Source organism: Phyllostomus discolor, chromosome 3 (genome assembly GCF_004126475.2).
Source record: "Phyllostomus discolor isolate MPI-MPIP mPhyDis1 chromosome 3, mPhyDis1.pri.v3, whole genome shotgun sequence".
Lineage (NCBI taxonomy): Eukaryota > Metazoa > Chordata > Mammalia > Chiroptera > Phyllostomidae > Phyllostomus > Phyllostomus discolor.
This window is the reverse complement of record NC_040905.2, coordinates 92,161,215-92,177,861: the sequence shown is the minus strand read 5'-3', so window position 1 is coordinate 92,177,861 and position 16,647 is coordinate 92,161,215. Positions and strand designations below refer to the sequence as shown.

The following is a 16,647-nucleotide window of genomic DNA, read 5'->3' as shown; positions in this document are numbered from 1 at the left end:
TTCCTCCCCTATTCCCCTCTCTAAACATAAGTAAATAAAATCTTCAGAAAATAAAAAATATATTAATGAGCCCTTAGTGCACATTCACTTTGGGAGGCATCGGCCCATCCCATTCTCGTTTCTGTGAAAGGGAGGGTGCGCCACCGTCTGTGCCGCAGGCTTGCCGCACGGACCATGATGTGAACTGTAGCACGCCCTGCCGATGTGTTGTGTTTGGGGGAGGGGGATGGTGAGGGGGTCTGGTCGCTCTCCAGGGGTCCTTGTCAGAGAGTCTCCCCTTATTCCTACTGACGCCCTAGAGGTAGAAACAGCCTCCAGAACTGGTCTGCCCAGCACCTGAGTAAACTAAGGCAAGTCCTCAGCTTTGTGTTTCTCTTCCTTATTTGTATTCAAAATTAATTGAGGCAAAGGAGTGAGGATTGACCTGTATTAACTTGTGTTAGAAAAACCCAGTTCTCCCTCCCGAGTCTCTCCTTTATTCTCCCATGTCTACTACACTCACAGCCCTTCATTCTCTGCAACACCAGCTGGGAATTCTACAATTCAACTCAGTTCTGACGCTATCTACCTGGAGATGGCATCAGATCCCACAGGTTAAGAGCTCAGTGCCACAAAGCTGCCTCCACGTCAGGTGCCAGTCGCAAGTCCAGGATGGCACCTGTGCTTCTCACCGATGGGCTCTAACTGGGAGTCCAACGACCTCCTCTTCTGGTTCGATTAATTTGCTGGAGGAGCTCATAGAACTCAGAGAACAGTTACTTACATTGACCGGTTTGTTGGAGGATGTGATAAGGGATGCCGATGAACAGCCAGACGTAGGGCGAATTCTGGGAGGGTCTTGAGTGCAGAAGCTGCTGTCCCTGTGTAGTTGGTGTGTTTCACCTGCTAGTATGTGGATGTGTCCACCAACCTGAAAGGTCTCCGAACCCTGCAGTCTGGGGGCTTCATGGAGGCGTCAGTACGTAGGCATCATCAATGGCTAGCTCCATTCAGGCCCCTCTTCCCTCTCTGTAGAAGGGGGTGAGGCTGAAAATCCCAAGCTTCTAATCATGGCTTGGTCTTTCTGGTGACCAGTCCCCACCCAGGAGCCCACCCAGATTCGCCTCATTAGAACAAAAGCTACTCCTGTCACTCAGGAAATTCTGAGGGAGTTCTGTGTCAGGAATAGGACACAGAGAGCAGTATATTTATGTATATTTACAGATATATAAATTATTTTTCTATTATCTCACAGAACTCATGTGAAGTTATCTTGTACCCACAACTTTCCCTGTGCTAACTTTTAATAGTGTTACTAAGTTATACCCACAAAAGGCCCTGGAGTACTTTGCCAAAGGCTTAGGGGAGCTGTGGGTTCACCTGACTTGGTGCTCAGGTGAGGTGGCCAAGGCCCCCGAGAGGCTGGTAGGAAGCAGCCTGCGTGGCTCTCACAACCAGCTGCAGCCCCGGTGGGGCTTTGTCAACTTGATTTGTGCTGAGTGATGCTGGCTGTCCGTCTGCTTCTTGCCAAGTCATGCTTTCACAGATCCAGCTGTCCTGGCCGCCTCCCTCTTTCACAATACCAGTCATGTGTCTCCAGCTCACAGTCGTGAGCCCTGTTATGTAGGGGAAAGGTTGTCAGCTAAGGGCCTTTGAGCATCGGCTGTGGAACATTGGCCTGAGTTTGTTCTGATCTAGACTGCCTTAGTCAAGGTTCTGTGAGTGTATTGATATGACGTGGTGCCAGCACCATTGTATAGGTGCATTTCTTTCTGATGATGTCACATCCTTACCCTGCTGTCACCAGCTGCCCGCCCAGGGCCCAAAGACCTTAGACACATAGAGGGCTCCTGGGCCTTTGCACTCTGGTCTTAGCCTCATTTAAAACAGTTCCCTCTTACTCACCACCCTCACACCCACACATACAAATGTACCTCAGCATACCACACTTGAGTTACAGCAAATTCTGTAGCTACCGGTCTTTCATGGTTTAGAACCTTGGTACACGCTGTTTGTGTCTGGAATTTCTCTCACCTCCTTTATATGACTGGTGGACCCTCTTCCTTTTTCATGGCCCAGCTCAGATGTTGATGCAACTTCGCTGACTGTTTCGGACCACCTTGCCTTTTTTGTCCTCAGAGCTCTGTTTCTCCCCCCACAAGGCCTCCCCGTGACATTGTAACTGCTGGGCTGTGCCTGTGGGTTGGCACTGTCCACCCCCCACCAGTGAGGTGGCAGAAGAGGCCTGATGAAAGAGAGGATTTAAATAAGATTTAGAGTATTATAATACCCAAAATGTGCAGGGTATTATAAATAAAAAATCACTCACCGTAGTACGAACTAGGGAAATTGCAACTTGCGTGCAAAAAGACAGTCAACACGTGCCAATATCGAGATGACGCAGACGTTGGAACCATACAAGGTATAAAGAAGAGCCAAACAGACATCTTAGAACTGAAAAATGTGATTTGGAGGGGGGCGGGGGGAAACCCTCAGTGGATGGCTCCACAAAAGAATGGAGAAGACAGAGGAAATCATCAGTGAACTTGAAGATAGAACAGTAGAAATGAACCAATCTGAACAACAGAGAAACAGACCAGTAAAACTGAACAGAGCCCCAGAGACATGTGGGACTAATAAAACACATTCTTGTCGTCATAGTCCCAGAAGGAGAGAGAAAAGAGGTTGGGGCTGATAAAGTATTTGAAAAACAAATGACTGGAAAGTCCTCAAATCTACAAATTCAAGAAGCTGAGAGAATTCCAAACAGGATAAACCCAAAGATATTGACAACGGCCACATCTCAGTTTGGGTGATAAACTTTGTGGACACTCTATCAGGGGTGTCCAACCCATGGCCCAACACAAAATCATACATTTACTTAAAACCTTTTTTGTTGTTGTTGTTGTTCATCAGTTTTCGTTAGTGTTAAAGTGTATTTAATGTGTGGCCCAAGACAACTCTTCTCGTTCCGGTGTGGCCCAGAGACCCAAAAGGTCAGACACCACCGCGCTAGCGAGGGAGGAGCCGGTTCCAGTTGCTCTTTTGAGCACCGCTCTGTAGCAGGCTGCCTCCAGGGAGGCACTTCTCCCTGAGGATCTCTCAGTCTTCGGAGGATGAGCCGGTAGGCAAGATTGGTCTTTGTTTTCTTCGGGGTTTTCCCTCACCTTGAAGCCATTAAACCTTGGCCAAGGTGTGTAAACCTGAGCAGACTCCATCCCGCTGAAGCTGAGGGATGGATGCCCGGCCTTTAGCTTCCAGGCTGCCTGAGGTGCTGGGCTGCCCGAGGTGCCGGTGACTGTTCCCCGTCGGTGATTTGCATGCTGACAGGGCCAAGTTGCTTGCTCACTTCCTTCCTTCCTTCTTGTTGCATCAGGTGATGGGCTCACTCTGATGTCAATGCTGGGTTGGTTGATCAGTCTCATTTACTGACCAGAAGTCGTGTATAGTAAACGGAAATTGCAGATACATCCTGGAAGATAATTTTACAGTCCAGTATTGTAAACAGTTGGACGGGGAAAGGGACCTTCTGTTCTTGCCTCATTTGTTCTTTCAGAAGCTGGCGAAGATCCTGCCAGTGCCCCTGGGCCTGAGAGGCCAGGAAGTCACCCACCTGCTCTGCAGTGTGGTGCGCTGCCTGCTTGCGGACTGGGGCCGAGGGGTTGGAGCCACTAACCTTGGCCCACGCCGTTAGTGGGAATTGGCTAGCTGTTGAAATTCAGGAGGAATAGGATCTGTCCGTCTGTCTGTGCCCCTTTCTGTATGCACGTTGTCTTTTGTAATCATGATGAAAACTTGTGTATAGACCTAAGTTGTAATAGAAGATCAAGCCAGGTCTGTTCTCCTTGGGGTGGGTTTTCGACATACCCACTTTCTGTGCCTAATTTTTCAGATGGGGACATCAAAGTGTACTGCCAGTAAGGGATTTGCCCGGAGGCCCAACCAGTTGGCGGCAGAACTGTGGCAATACTCCAGCCTAGTTAAGAAGTTACTCTTTCTATTTTTTCATATCCATTTCCTCCTCCACTTCTCTTCCTCCTCACCTACTCCTCCTCTTTTTCTGTTGCTGACAAATACTGTGTTTGGCCCATGAGCTCTGCATGTGAAAAAGAAGAAATGACTCACAGGGCAGAAAGATCACACGGGTCTCCCAGAGTCTCCTTGGATTACCTGTGGGCACCTCCGTCTTGTGGTCACCCTGCCACACCTGAAATGGAGGGACACTTGTCAGGCAGGACGTCAAAATTTTCCCATCAAAATATGTCACACAGCAGAGGAGAGTGGCCTCATGTCATAGAGTCTTTGTTCCCAGACTGCCAAGGCACCATATCAACCTCCGCAGGTATCTAATTTTCCAACACGTGGAAGTTCGTCTCAGTGGAGGTCCCTGTCTGTTCACATTAGTACCGTCTCGGGATAGTTCAGTGTCAGTGTTAGATCTCCTACATTTCTTCTGATGACTTTGTGTCTTTGCAAAGCTGGGTTTTTAATGATTGCTTAGACTTAACTGCTTCTTGTATGTAACTGTCAGGTATTGCTTTGGGCCTAGAATCCACAGAAATCTTCCTGAGGTACCAGTGTCTCCATGAACTGTGAGAGTTTGGGCCTCCGTCCCATTGCCAGATGGGCACACTCCCAGCCCAAATTTCATTTAAATCTACAAACTTAAGATTACTGATTCATGCAAATTTTACACCCTGTGTCATAGTGTATTCGTTGAGCACTGGATAATGTGCCAAGGAATTTGCCAGGAAAGTGTGACCCATGGAAGTGACAGTCCATCTGAGGGCTGAAGACTGAGTAGGAATCAGCCAGAGGAAGAGCATCGCAGGCACCTGTGAAGGCCCTGGGGCAGGGGTGCAGAGATGCGGGCAGGAGAGGGGGTGGGTGTGTGTGTGTGCTTCAGTGTGAAAAGAGTGGTGTGCGGCCACAATAGTGGTGTAGCAGCTTGTTCGCAGCTTCAGGCCCTAGGCTCACTGATATGTATTCTGTGCAGCTCTGTGTCCTAGTGCAGGAAGTGTGGGGTCAAGATTTTCCCTCTCAGGTAGACTTCTTGCCAGCCTGCCAGCCATTCCTTCCCACAGGCTGCCAGATTCAGAAGTGCCCTTGAGCCTCAAGAGCTCGCAGCAGACCAGGGGAGAGACCGGTGTTCAACGGGTCTTCCTCCTCAGATGGGCACTGAACCCGCCCTCTCCGGGGAAGCTAGAGAGCCCCGGGAAGCCCCCTTCCTGGTTTTAGCACTTGGGTAAACTGCTTACCCATTCGGGTCCCCTGATTCTTCATTGCAGACGGTCCTCAAACGATCGCCAGGGCTCTTCCACCACTCCTCTGATGGAGTTTTCCCGCCCCAGAGTCCAAGCTGCTGGGGACATTCTCAGTTCTGTTGAGACCCCAGGTCTGAGTGCTGACAGTGCCCAGTGTGTTTGTGGGGGCTTCGGGGCTTGAGCCCCACCCCCACCTGCCTCGGGGAGTCGGTCATATTTCCAGTGGGAGTGCGTGGTTTCCACGGTGGTGCAGGAATCTGTGGTGTCCTGGCTCTGAACTCAAACGGAGAGGCCTGAGGTGTTGCAGAAGCAGGAAGTACAGGTATTGGAGCATGAGCAAAGAAGAGTGGACATAGCCTCACAAACTGCGTTTTAGTGATGTGTCTGAATTGTGCTTTTCAGATTATAAAGCCACTCTGTAATCCTTATGCCATGCTTTACCCACCCGGCCAGAATACACTCCAGAATTGTGGGTGTGTTTGTTTTACAGGTTGGTACTAGGTGTTCATTATCTGCCAGGCTGTGAACAAAGCGAAGCCCCTGCCGTTGTTGGCCAGCCCTGTGGTCAGGGAGATGGCCAGTGGGGAGAGATGTATGATGTCGAGTAGTGGTCAGTACTGGGAGGGGCCAAGGGAATGGAGAGTGAGCAGCTGTGATCGTGAGGCAAAGTCTCTCTGAATGGTGATGGCCCAGCGGAGACCTGAATGAAGTGAGGGAGAGAGCCCTGGGCAATGTGTTAACAAGTGCGAAGGCCCTGAGGCACAATGAAGGCTTGGGGGCTTGGGGAGTAGCAAGGAGGTCAGTGTGACTGGTGAAGTGTGAGGAAGGGCAGAGCAGTGAGGAGCGTGGTGGGGGTCGTGTCCAGGGGCCAGATCATTCGGGGCTTAGAGGCCAGGTAAGGACTTTAGATGTTGTACTAAGCATGAAGCCATTTGAGGGTTTTAAAGGAGGTGACATGATCCGACTCACTTTTCGAAGGGTCCCTCTCGCCAGCAGGTGGAGGAGGGCCCATCAGGGTCTGGGAGGCTTGAACCACACGTCATTAAAAGCATGGGGTCGTGTGAGTGCCAGTGTGCCGTCTCCCTGGCCCTGCAGTGCACCATCGCTTAGAAACCTGCCGGAAACGAGCTTCCTTTTCTGAGTTGTGCCGTCAACCTGCATATTTGTCAACAGTTGTTTACCTTTGTGGGCATTAGTTCCCGTTCGGTAAAGAAAAGGGGCCGGGTAGCCTGAGTAGGGAGGGCAGTGGGGCGGGAAGCAGACACCCACTGACTGCTGCATTGAGGGCTGCCAGCCAGGGCCGCCCGTGTCCACACCTCGGCCTTGACCAGAACCCCAGCTGGCTCCAGCAGTGCTCTGCGTGTCGTCTGCTGCCTCGAGGTGGCGGGTTCCTTCCAGAACCCACCCCAGCAGGCCCTCTCCACGGTTTTGTGAGCACTTGACAGGAGGCTTGTGGGCATGACAGATGACGTGACCAGGCTGGAGAGAAAGGCATGACTAACACTGAATAAATATTGTGTTTATAAGTTAATACTTAAATATAAACAGTACTCTCCGTAGGCACTGGAGTTGAGTTTGTCCTTTAATGCAAGAGAGTGAAGTGGGAGTGCCCATTCTGAATGGCCCACACCCAACAAGTGGCCAAAGGGTAGGGCCGATGCCAGGAGCCCCCAGATGCCCCAGTGTTCTGGTTACACAGGGCTGGCCCCGTGGTTTCCTGGAGGCAGTGACAGCTAGCGGAAGTCAGATATGAAGCAATCTCCTGTGGCCTGGGTTGCTGAGGTTATGACAGGCATCCCTGACTGAGTCTGGGAGCCATGGCTATGGTGAAAGCAACCCGGTTGCTAAGGCAGAGATTGCAGAATGGAAGGATGCGATTTCAGAGCTGAGCCCAGCCTCATTGTTAGGTGGCAGGAGTAGGCTGCTGAGGTTTCAGGCACTCTTAACTTTGGTCTTCGTTAACTCACATCACATCTCCCTACATGCCAGCTGTCAGTGGTAGAAGGACCAGCTGCGATCTTCCAAGGGAACTAACTAGGCTGATGTGTGGGGGGGAGTCCCCAAGACGACCCTCTGGTTCAGTGATTCCCCAGGACTCAGAACTCACAAAAGCTGTTTTATATCCAATTATGGTTTATTATGGCAGAAGGGTACAGACTGAAATCAACGAAGAGAAAAGGCTTCCTAAGGTGGGGTGAGGAAGAAACCAGGAGATCTTTTAGCTTCTAGTTGTCCTTTCTCAGGGGAGTAACCCAGACAGCACTGAATTCTCCCAGCAGTCCCGTGAGGCAGTCAGATGCAGCATCGCCAGCCAGGGAAGCTCTCTTGAACTGTGGTGTCCTGGGGTTTTTTTTTGGAGTCTTGTAGGCATGGAGCACCAGTGTCTCTAAGCTCACTTACTCTTATCTCCAGCACCCCGGAGGCCAAACTGAAAAGATGTGATTCAGAGTCCCTGGTGTTTGCTCTAAGTGACGTTGGTAACAAAGTATGTGTGTATACAGAGATACGCTCTTACCAGGCAACGCGCTCCAAGGGCTCAGAGGTTATTCTGCAGGAGCCGACAGCACCTACCCTCGTGCTTGGCTTGTTGCTGCAGCCCGTGAGGTGCAGGCTGAAGCTTTCGGGGATCTCCCCAGCAGGCCCTGCGGGGCCCTGCTCCTCCCTGCTGAAGTTCGTTATTTCTGTCTCCCCACAGTTTGCGATCGACATGGGGGACTCCAACGTGGATACCAGCGCCACCGGGTCCGAGGCTGTGGCCGAAGAAGTGTCCCTTTTCAGCATGACGGACATGATTCTGTTTTCACTCATTGTGGGTCTCCTGACTTACTGGTTTCTCTTCAGAAAGAAAAAAGATGAAGTCCCCGAGTTCACCAGAATTCAAGCAACGTAAGTCACAGCGGTCGGGTCTCTCTCAGCATTCCAGAGCCCGTGGCTGTTTCTGCCTGGCCAAGCAGCATCCCCCACTCAGGCCTCGGCCAGCAGGGAGCCAGCCGAGAGGGACACACGTTCCCTGCAGCCTTTTGGGATGAGCCTTGGCTTTTGCCTTATTGGTAGACTGTGCTCCGGATCTTCCTTACGTTTACACAGCGCTTCAGAGTTTCCAGGGTCCTTTTATATCTGTCTTATCTGAACTTCATCGGGACCACCCAGAGTGAGAGGCACGTTTTTTACAGATAGAAAACTTGAGGCTCGGGGATGTCAAACACACTGCCTGGGGTTGTCTGCATGAGGCAGAGCTGGAACTGGCGCCTGCCCCGCAGCCGGGGGTCTTCCCAGCTTGGAGACAGACGGGGTCCCAGAGGTGCTGTTGGCGCAGGACCACAGAGCAAGGCAGTTACTCCCTTTGTCATTTTCTTTCAATTCTTTTCATTACTGACAAGGAGAGAGTTGCAGTTTGGTGCTAATATATCCTTATACCTAACGTTTGCTCTTTTCTTTTTGTAAGTGAAGAGAGCTACCTCTAGCTTAGAGCTTTGGAGGGTGGCTATATAAGAGGAAAACTGTTTTTTTTTCCTCAACTCTCAATATTCACAATGAACACTTCCGTGACCAGATGCGGGGGTCGTTTTCCCCATACTGAGCAGTTCCCAAACTCCTCGCACCAGCTACCTGGAGTTCGCATCAGACCCCTCGGGTTCAGGGCTCGGTCCCACATGACTGTCATTCCCTTTGGGTTCCAGTCGCAAGTCCACTTTGTCGCCTGTGCTTCTGAGCAACCCGCTATACCATCAGAGGTTCCCGTACTTCCTCCTCAGGTTCGATTAATTTGCTAGAGTGGTTCACAGAACTCAGGAAAACAGTTTACTCACTAGATTACTGGTTTATTATAAAAGGATATAACTCAGGAACAGCAGGTGGAAAAGGTGAGCAGGTCAGTGGGTGGGGAACGGACAGGAGCTTCTGCTCCCCCTTTGGGAGTTGCACTCGCTGGCACCCTCCCCTCCTCAGCAGCCCTGAGGCTCTGCAAACCCCACACCCCTTCCCTTTGGGTTTTCATGGAGGCTCCTTTACGCAGGCATGGTTAATTAAACCACTGGACATCAGAGATTAATTCAACCTCCAGTCCCGCTTCCCTCCCCCCAAGGTCGGGGGTGGGGCTGAAAGTTCTAACCCCGGAATCACAGGGTCGGTTCCCCGGGCTACTAGCGCCATCCTTGGGGCTTTCCGAAGGTCCCTTTATTAACAGAAGCCCAGGTGTGGTTGAGAGGGGCTTGTTGCAAATAACAGAAGGTAGTTTTATCACTCTTATCACTTAGGAAATTCTAAGGATTTTAGGAGCTTTGTGCCAGAAACAGGATGAAGACCAAATACGTATTTTTCAATCATAAGTTACAGTATCACAGACAGTATCCAGCTTGACTTTACTAATTCTGTTTTCTTTTTAGTTTATTGATTTTTTAACCTTCCATAAAGCTTCCTTTTGTTAAAAAGGTGACTTAGTTTAAAAAAATATATAAGAGATGGTTTTAGATAGGAAAAACATGACGGTGCACCACTGTCTCCTCAAGATTGAGTTTCATAGCATTCCCGCAACCAGGTCACGTTCTTTCAGGCAGGTTTGAGGGGGGCGGTATCTACCAGGCCAGGCCCGGTGCTGGGAGAGCCCCGGGCAGAGCCCTGGGGTGCTCCCCCAGGATCCACAGGAGCCGGTCTTGGGTGCAGAGCGGGGGCCCGTGCTTGAGCCGGAACTGCCAGGGTTAGACGGGTGAGCATTCAGGTTCCTGATCCCTATTCCAGTTTTGGTAACAATTTTCTCTCCCAGAAATGTTACAGTCCTTGAACTGTAAAGCAGATATTCAGGAAACACAGTTCTTTACAGTAAGTCCTCACTTAATATTGTTGATAGGATAATGAAACCAATTTTACCATAAGCTAATTGATATAAATAAGAGTTAAGTTCCTAGAGCATCTCATTAACATTAAAACTATGTTGGATGAAACAGCATTATTCCAGGGTCTGCTTTACCACTAACGACATTAGTTTTACATTTTAAAAAACTCAGCAAATATTTCTCAAGGCCCTACCAAGATAGCCATGAGGAAAATAGATGAAGTCCCCATGTTTATCCAGCTTGCAGCCTAATTCTGGGCAGATCCCGGGCAAGACCCTTAACCTTGCTCTGCCTCATCTCTTCCTCTGCTAAATGGAGGCAAGCACCTCCATCTCATGGGGCTCTTGCAGGTATTAAGTGAGGTGACGTTTGTGACAGTCACCTAGCACTATTCCGTGGTAGCAGTCTAGTAATGATGTCAGAATGTGTTTTGCACCAAGCACAAGTGAGGTGCTGTAAGAATAGAGGTGACATTTACATTAAAGAAGTTGAGAAGTCGGGATGTCAAAAAGTACTTTTAACAAGTGGTTTTTTGTGTGCATTATTTAATCAGGGCCTCTGCAACAGAACTGTGTGATAGACAGAGTAGGGGACCTCATGGCTTCTCAGAGAGGCCCACTGATGAAGGGAGGGTGGAGGGAGAGGGAGACACAGGCTGCCAGAGCTCTAAGAAAGAAGGAATCCCGCCTGGTGGAGGCACTGGGAAGGTGTGCTATGAGTGGTGGTGTTGGGAGGACCCTGGAAGGCGGGGCTGAGGGGGCGTTGCTGTCAGAGGGTCAGAGGGAGAACAGCAGGTGAGCTGGAATTCAGCCTGTTCAAACGGGGGCCATACAGGTATAGCGAAGCACTTTTGGCAGAAAATATGTGGCATTCAAGATAAGGGGACCAGTGCGTCCAGCTCCCAGCTTACCGTGGCCCTGTGTTTCCTCATCCCTGAAATGGAGTTGCAGCCCCCTGCCCCCACCCAGAGTGAGGATGCAGATGTGCCATGGCCCACAGAGCCGCCGCTGTCCCCGTCACTGCTCCCGCCGGGCAAGGTGGACTTACAGTAGAATTCCTAGGCTGTGGGAGCAATTGTATTGTGTCGATTCGAATTGTTTCTCTTTGGCAGGATGCTGAAACTATGGTTCCCTCTTCTTGCTCATAAAATTTTATTTAACCTTATGTGTGTAGTGTTCTACACTATAGAAATCCTTTTCTCATCCCTCGTTATATTATGCTGAATACATGCTGTGCCCAGGAGTTTTATGCATACACCACACAGGGGAACATTATCGTGCAATGGTTGAGTTCTGGGCTGTAAAGTGGGGTGACTATGGTTTGAATCCTGACTGCCGAGTAGTAGTCGCCTGATGTGTGGCATTATGTACTGTTTTGAAGTCTGTGTCCTCAACTGTAAATTGGAGATAATAATAGTACTTTACTCATAGGGTTGTAAAAAATAAATGACATAATCCACTGTAGAGCTCTTTGCCCCCATCCTGGTGTACGACGAGCCTTCCAGTTGTGTGTGTTATTACTTCTTCTTTATTATCAATGTCTCCAGTCTTACAGGAGACCTCTAAGGAAGGCATTATAATCCCGTTTTGCAGACGAGGAAACTGAAGTGCTAGTGACTGAGGCGTTTGCTCGGGGCCACCTAACTTACAGGGAGCAGAGCTGGCTTTTGAACTCAGGTCTACACACTTCACAAGGCTCCTTCTCCCTGCTTGGCCACGCTGCCTTCGTTCTCTCAGCTGTTGCGAACGCTCCATACAGACTCGGAGGGGTCACTTAGCTGATACAACTGGGCCACAAGCCTGGACCTTGCACTGGAGATCCCGCATCACAGTCCCACCTGCTTATTTTCAGTGAGCACAGGTGATTTCTGCCACAGCTCGGAGCTTCCCTTCCTGCCGGGTTAGTGGGTTGTGACAGGGCCTAGTGTGGGGGCTGTGCACGGGGTTGTGCGCGGCCCAGGGATACTCCAGGAATCCTCACCATGGTTTCTGGTGGCTTCTAGTTAGTGTTCTAAGGCCTTAGCCTCTTGAGATACTATGTCCAGAACTTTGGGCATGAATATTTTTTAAAACCAAACCAATGGGACCAAAACCAGTGGGACCAACTGTGTCTGACCAGCAAGCACTGTGGACAGCACGGAGGCACAGGACACAAATCCGTGGTCCGTGAGCCCGGGCTCCGGGGACAGGGGATCCGGGAGGAGGCCCCGCATGTGCACAAATGACTCTCCCCAGGTGCACTGGCCCCCAGGGCCCTCGTCACCACTCTAGATTTGACTCTCAGGACCTCCGGAGCCCTGATGCCCTCTGCTGCCACTGTCCGTGAGTGGCTGGCTGGCAAAGACACCAACTGTGGACCCTTCTGGGCCCTGGAGCTTGCTCTCTGAGCTTTGAGAGACCAGCATAAGTCCGGGAGGGTACTTGAGATGGTGTTTGCCCTCCAGGATAGGGATGGGAAGTGGTTAAAACACCTGTCGGAGTAGACTTTGCCCCGGCTCTCCTCCCGGGCAGAGCCCCCTTCAGGAGGAACACCGCGGGACTAGAATGCTGCCAGGGATGCAGGTGAAATACCTGGAAGCTACCCACTCCGGTAGAAAGGGGAGGCGGGACAGGAGGGGATGTTGAAATCCTGGCTAGCATCCTGGGATCCATCAAGTGAGACAATGTTCATATAAAACTTTGTGCTAAGGCCCTTGTGACAGACAGATCACTAAAACGGAGCCCCCGCCTTCCAGTCCCGTGGAAGGGCAGTCCCGAGAGCAGATCTGGATTGGGCTATGCTGGAAAACCCATGTGTGAGGAGCCAGGGAGGCCCAGGAGCGGGGACGGGCTCTGACTGGGGGCTACAGGAGGCTTTCGAGAGGAGGCGATGTTTGCATCCAGCCTGTAAGTAGAGTGGGAGTTGACAGGCCGGGGTTAAGGCCCAGAGGGAGGACCAGGGATGTGTTAGAAGGACCACGTGGTATGTTAGAATGGCAGTGCTCCATGTGGTGGGACTGTGAGGAGGTGTGTCCAGGATGGGTGGGGCGGGGGGTGTGGAAGAGGCAACCCGCAGCCCAACTGGAGTGTCCTTGTAGAACGTGACACGGTCAGACCGTGGTTTCAGAAGGGCCCTGTGGGGGCTTCAGTGTGGGCGGGTGCAGGGCAGTCGGGAGGCGAGAGGCAGGCTGAGCGGCCAGAGAGGGATGGGGGGGTCCAGAGAGGGATGACAAGGCCTGAGGATAGACCCTAGCGGGCAAGTACAGTGAAGGCACAGCAGGTGGGCCACGGGGGCCTGGCTGGGCGTGGAGAGGCTGGGGGACCATTGAAGGCGAGGCTGACAAGGCGCACAGGCCCTGGAGCAGGTTTGGGGGGGACAGGGAACGCTGTGACGTGGAGGGCAAGGACTCCTCGGAGAGTGAGCTGAGGGGAGCGGGGAGGGGTAGCAAAGCCCCCATTTAGAGATTGGGGAATGGGGGCACCTGGAGAAAAGAAATCAAGGCTTTTAGAAGGAAGACAGTGAAGTAAAAAACAAATCTTAAAAATATATATTTTTTACTTATTTATTTTTAGAGAGAAGGTGAGGGAGAGAGAAAGAGAGGGACAGAAACATCAATGTGTGGTTGCCTCCTGCGCGCTCCCCAGCGGGGACCTGGCCCACAACCCAGGCATGTGCCCTGACTGGGAATTGAACTAGTGACCCTTTGATTCACAGTCCTGCTTTCAGTCCACTGAGCTACACCAGCCAGGGCTAAAAAAAATATTTTTAAAGGCTGATCAAGAGCTGTGGTCAGCAGCGTTATGCCACTTACCACTCCTTTCTGTGGTCCTCAGGGCCGGCTTGTGGAGATGAGCCCGAGACAGGTGGTGGGGCTTAGAGGGGAGGTCAGTTCTGGAAGGCCACCTTTGCTTTTATTTGTAAGCTTTTTACTGAAATACACAACACACAAACAAATGTACACGGATCATAAGTGCATGGTTTGATTATTTGTCACAAAATAAACACACGTAATCAGCACTCAGGTCAAAAAAAAAAAGCTACTCTGTCCCGTCCCACCCCCCCCCCCCCCCGTCACCACCCCCAGGTCACCCACCTTCCTGACATTTTGTGACACAGGTGAGTGTTGTTGATGTCACGGAATGTATATCCTTTGGTGTCTTTCTCAACACTGTCTCTGAGGTTTATTTATGTTGGGTGCGGCTATAGTTCCTTCAGTCTCAGTGCTGTGTAGTATTCCATCGTGCGGGCAAACCTTCGTTTATCCCTGCTGATGACGACGCACGTTTAGATTGTTTCCAGTCTGCGGTGAACATTCTATTCTCATGCATGTGTTTTGGTCCCCATGTGGATGTGCTTTACTTAGGGTGTGGTTGGGCCATAGGGAAGGGCTGTATTCAGCTCCATTAGCTACAGCCAGTTCCAGTGTGTCTGTGCCGTGTCCAGTCCCCCCACCAGACCAGCATGTGGTGTTTCAACAGCTTCCCGTTCTCACAAGGGCTTCCTTTGGTCAACTTTCTTATTTTAGCCATTCTAACGGCAGTTGGTGGTATCCTGTTTGAATTTGTGCTTCTCTGGTGACCTGTGACCTCTTCATGTGTTTATTGGCCATTTAAGTATCTTCCTTTGTGAAGGTCTGTCTGTTCAAGACTTTGCTCATTTTTTTCTAAGGGCTATCAGTCTTCTTGTTGACTTGGTAGGTTCTTTATATTCTAGATACAAGTCCTTTGTTAGATTAATGTGTGGCAAGTATCATCTCCCTTCTGTAACTTGCCTTTTTACTCTGTTAATAATGTCTTTCTATGATCAGAAGTCCTTGACTTAGTCCACTCTGTCACCATGTTGGTTGACCTCAACAGTTAATGTTTTTGTGTCCAGCGTAAGAGACCTTTGCTTATTGTATTGTGGTCACGGAGATGTTCTTTAATGTAAGAGCATCCTTGTCGCAGGCGTAATCTTCACGCTGCCATCCAGCTGAAATCGATCTGGCCTTGGTGAATTGTGTGAGGCACTTTAGGATTATTTTTTTCCCTCATCAGTACTCACTCACCCCAGCATCATTTATTGGAAAAGGTCCTTCTTTTCCCACTGCACTTCAGTTGTCACCGTTGCTATCAGCCAGGTGAGAGTCAGTTTCTAGACTTTGCCCCATTCTATTGATCTGTCTTCTGTCCTTTCCCCAATATCACAGTGTTCAGTTTTCTATGATTTTATACTAACTCTTGGCCTGATATCTAGTAGGCTAGCTAGGTCCTCAGCTTTGTTCTGAGATTCTCATGGCTTTTGGGGGGACTTTACACTTGCATGTAACTTAGACTCAGTTGGTGTCCACCAAAACCAAACAAATGAAAAAAAAGCCTGCTGAGATTTTAGTGGGGGTTGGAGTGAATCTTACAATATTGAGCCTTCTAATTCATGAACATTGTTTTCTTGCCTAAGGGAGATCTTTTGAACTGTTTTTAATGGCAATTTCTGACATGTTCTCTTAATAACAAATAAAAAGTGGCTCTTTCATATGCACTTCTGCTCACTCCTCGCCTTCACTCACCTTGTGCCTGTGGACAGAGCACTCCACCCCGGGCAGTTCCTGGTCAGAGGGAGCTCCGGGGATGCTGGCTCCCACGGGAGTCTGAAGCTCCGGGGCCTCTCTGAACACTGCACACTTCACCTCATGACGAGGTACAGCACTGTGCCTGGGGCACCCCTTTTGTTGGATGGGAGTCTGTTTCTGTTTCTGCCCCCCGTGGTGCTGAGCTAGCACTCATTCCCATCGGGGGCCCTAGCTTGGCACAGGGCCTGTCAGAGCGAAGGCACCCAAAGAATGGCTGTTGAATCAGTAAATGCTCAGTTCGTACGTGTGGCTGCCTCTAGGGCAAGTTGATCCAGAGGCTAAGTTTAGCTCACACAGTATTTTTAAATGTTTAAATGAAAAATCAGGCAATTCCACATAAAACCTAGACTTACAACTTCTTTTGAAAAAGTCAGGACTTCTGGTCAAGATGGAGGTGTAGGTAAACGGGTGTCACCTCCTCGCACAACCACAGAAAGAATTACAACTACACCTCAAAACCACACCCAGAACCATCAGAAAATCAAGCTGTATGGAAGTCTGACAACCAAGGATTTAAAGAAGCCACATTCATCCAGATGGGTAGGAAGGGGCGGAGACACGGACAGGTGTGTGTGGCGCTGAGGGGCAGCAGCAGCGGAATGGGCAGTTCCGCATTCACATGTGATGGATAAACATCAGGAGGGACACCTGGGGAGCGAGCAGTCCCAGCCCCAGGCCAGACCGCATCAAGTGATGAAAAGCAAGGACCTACAACTTAGATTACTCTATCCAGCAGAGCTATCAGTTAGAATGGAAGGGCAGGTAAAGTGCTTCCCAGACAAGGAAAAGCTAAAGAAGTTCATCATCACCAAGCCTTTATTACATGAAATGTTAAAGGGACTTATTTAAGAAAAAGAAGATCAAAACTATGAACATTAAAATGGCAACAAATGTACAACCATCAACATCTAAATCTAAGAAAACAAAGTAAACAACCAGAACGGGAACAGAATCATAGATATGGAGATCACATGGAGGGTTATCA

At 50.1% G+C, this 16,647-nt stretch overlaps 1 protein-coding gene across 2 annotated transcripts in view; it reads left to right on the top strand.

The window, feature by feature from the left end:
- The window catches only part of LOC114500330 (NADPH--cytochrome P450 reductase), a 74,699-nt gene that overhangs the window by 29,531 nt on the left and 28,521 nt on the right, over positions 1–16,647 (top strand). For both annotated transcript variants that reach the window (XM_036020793.1, XM_028517001.2), the window contains exon 2: positions 7,939–8,129. In XM_036020793.1, coding sequence (XP_035876686.1) covers positions 7,939–8,129 — 191 coding nt within the window. The remainder of the gene's footprint in view (positions 1–7,938; positions 8,130–16,647) is intronic.